The following is a 3,271-nucleotide window of genomic DNA, read 5'->3' on the forward strand; positions in this document are numbered from 1 at the left end:
TAGGAGTGGCATTTGAGTAGAACTTGCATTTGTTAGGATTAATGAATTGCCCTGATGCTTGAGCATAGTCATCTAACAGATTCCTCAGTTGGAGCAACTCTCTCTTAGTCCCTTTGCAGAAGATAAGGATATCATCAGCATATAGAACATGGCTAGGAGTGGTAAGACCATTAGGGCCAGAAATTGAACTCAGCTTGTTACTGATCACCAGCCTAGAAATGCCTCTACTCAACACATCTTCAGCTAAGCAAAACAGCAAAGGGGAGAGGGGGTCCCCCTGTCTAACACCCCTAGAGCACTTGAAAAAACCAACACTTTGGCCATTTACATTAATGGATAGTCTAGCTGATTGAAGAATGATGTTGATCCATTGAATGAATTGGTCATGGAAACCAAAAGCATGAAGAGTTTGCAGCAAGAAATTCCAGTCCATTGTGTCAAAAGCTTTCCTAACATCAATCTTGATTGCTAAGTTCCCACCAAAACATTTGTGGTCAAGGAGATTAATAGCTTCAGAAGCAGTACAAATACAGTCAGCAATGTTTATGTCCTTTATAAAGCCTTTTTGTTGAGGAGAAATAATCCTAGAGGCAATTAGGGATAATCTGTCAGCTAAAACCTTGGTGATGATCTTGAATTGGAAATTAGCAAGAGCAATTGGCCTAAAGTCTTCAATTTTGTCAGCATTAGGGGACTTAGGGATCAGAATCACACTATTAGAGTTCATATTAGGCAATAACCAACCTTGAGCAAAAAATTGTTTAACAGAAGCACAAACATCCTTACTCACTATACTCCAATAATTTTGGTAAAAACTACCTCCAAAACCATCAGGACCAGGGGCCCCTCCCCATTTAAAGAGAAAACCACAGATCTAATTTCATCCTCAGTAGGAATACTGATGAGAATGTTGTTTTCCTGAGGCAGCACCATTTGGGGGATGACCTCCTGAATCAAATGATTAGGGAGGGTGTCATTAGCAGTGCCAAATAAATTGGTGAAATAATCCAGAGTGTGAGTGGCTATGTCCTCCTGATTTGTAATGATTCTGTCTCCATCCTTGAGAATGGTCATAGACTTAGAAACTTGCCTAATCTTAGTGACTTTGTGAAAGAAGCTTGTGTTTCTGTCACCATTCATGTGCCAGTTAATTCTAGATTTCTCTTTCCAGAAATCATTTTCCATGTTTAGAGCCTTTAAAAGATTTAACTGAGCATTGCCCTCTTGATCAAGCAAATCATCACTAGGACCATAGCTATTTATGCAAGCTTGGATATTCTCCACATTAGTCATTGAATTTTGGACATTTTGATGAATGTTGCCAAAAACATTCCAGTTCCAAGATTTTAGCTTAGCTTTCAGCCTTTTAAGCTTCTCAGACACAATGAACATAGGGCATCCAACAATGCTATCATTCCAAGCTTCCTCTATCACCCTGGAGCAGTCAGGATGATTCATCCACATTTTGAGGAATCTAAAAGAAGAAGTTCTTTTAGAAATAGAGAGACAACAAGTAAGAAGCAGGGGATGGTGGTCAGAGGAGATCTTAGGGAGATTGCAACAGGAGACTGAATTCCAAGTAGATAACCAATCTTCATTGCACATGCTCCTATCAAGCCTTTTCTCAGTAAGAGCTGATCCTCTTCTTTTATTAGACCATGTGAACTCAGCTCCTCTAGTTTCAAGGTGAACCAAATTTCCCTCCTCAGAAAAAGAGATGAACTCCTTAGAAATGTTGGAGCAGGGCAGCCTAGACCCTCTGCACTCATAGGCACCCCTCACCACATTGAAGTCCCCTATGCAATTCCAAGCACCAACATGTTGTCTCATTAAAGAGATGATGTCTTTCCAAAGGGCCCTCCTTTGAATATAATGACTATGAGCATAAACAGCACATAAGTGCACCAGCTTAGCCTCCATGGTTACAGAAACAGCAATGAGTTGATTAGAAGTGGCAATTACCTGAGGGCTTAAATCCTTATTACAGAGACCCCATAGATTAGGCAAAAGGGTACCTCTTTCATTATAAGCAAAAAACTTGAGATTTAGCTCATCCCAAAACATGTTATTCACATCCTCTCTGGCAATCATTGGTTCAGCAATAAAGACCAGATCAGGCTTATTAGACAAGCAGAAGTTCTTTAAAACTAACTTGGTTTTAATATTACCTATCCCCCTACAATTCCAGAAGATGACTTTCATTGATCACTAATGAGGTATCCCCCCTTACGGGTATAGTGAATCTTCTCTGATTGAGTCTTCTTTTTCATCCTTTTTTTTTTAGATTTAGATAGAATTGAAGTGAAGGATCCTTCTTCTATTTGATCCTCAGGTTCATCTTCAGCCCACAACCTACCAACTATCCTCATATCTTGGATGACTGTCTGGTTTGCAACTTCAGACTCCTTCTGAATATTGATGTTCACATGATCAGGTTCACAAGGGGTCTCCACCAAAGAGTCTTCCACTCTGGAGTTTTCCCCCTTTTCCTCCTGTAATGCCTCATTAGACTCCAATTCAGGGGATATAGTTAACCTTTCCAAGTTGTCAAGGTTAATGTCCCTATTGTCAAGTTCCAAGTCTATGATCAAGTCATGAGTCTTCTCCATAGAGGGAACTTTTGCAGCAGGGCTGTTTTTCTTGGCTTTAGTCACATCCTCAGTGTGATCTTTCTTGTGAGTTCTCCTACAATTGGATATCATATGCCCTATGACTTCACAACCTGTGCAAAATTCAGGAAGATTTTCATATTCCAAGTTAACAAAAAAAGCAAATCCCTCACGTTCCACCAAGATTTGATTTGGAAGATGAGCTTTCAGGTTAATTTCTATTAGAACCTTGGCAAAATGACCATAGGTTATATTGTTTGTTGCATCATCTAATGAGATAGGCGTGCCTATGCCACCTGCTATTGAGAATATGATCTTAGGGCTCCAATATTCCTGTGGCAGCCCCTGTATCTTAACCCAACATTGAGTATGGGACTGCTTCTGCAGAGCAGGATTGAAATCTTGTGACCACAGGAAGAGCCTTAGGTAACCTGGATTGAGTTGCCATGACCCAATAGAGCATACACTCCTCATATCATCAACCGAGGAAAATGAGAACTCATAGAAACCCCTCCCAAGGGATATAACATTCCATTTGCCAATCATACTCCACATGGAACACAGTTTGCTTTTTAGATATGCAAATTTAATTGGGGAATCTCCTTTTGAGAGGATGAGTCTACCATGAAGATGGTTCTTGCACCTTTGTAGACCAGCTTGGT

At 40.2% G+C, this 3,271-nt stretch overlaps 1 protein-coding gene across 1 annotated transcript; it reads right to left on the minus strand.

Annotated features, from left to right (window-relative positions):
• Window positions 790–2,091, minus strand: LOC109359894. The gene has a single exon (XM_019604589.1). The coding sequence runs from the start codon at window positions 2,089–2,091 to the stop codon at window positions 790–792; it is 1,302 nt and encodes a 433-aa protein (XP_019460134.1).

This window comes from Lupinus angustifolius, chromosome LG11, assembly GCF_001865875.1.
Source record: "Lupinus angustifolius cultivar Tanjil chromosome LG11, LupAngTanjil_v1.0, whole genome shotgun sequence".
Lineage (NCBI taxonomy): Eukaryota > Viridiplantae > Streptophyta > Magnoliopsida > Fabales > Fabaceae > Lupinus > Lupinus angustifolius.

Coding starts and splice junctions, on each gene's coding strand:
- LOC109359894 (XM_019604589.1), bottom strand. CDS start 2,091: ATGATTGCCAGAGAGGATGTGAATAACATGTTTTGGGATGAGCTAAAT.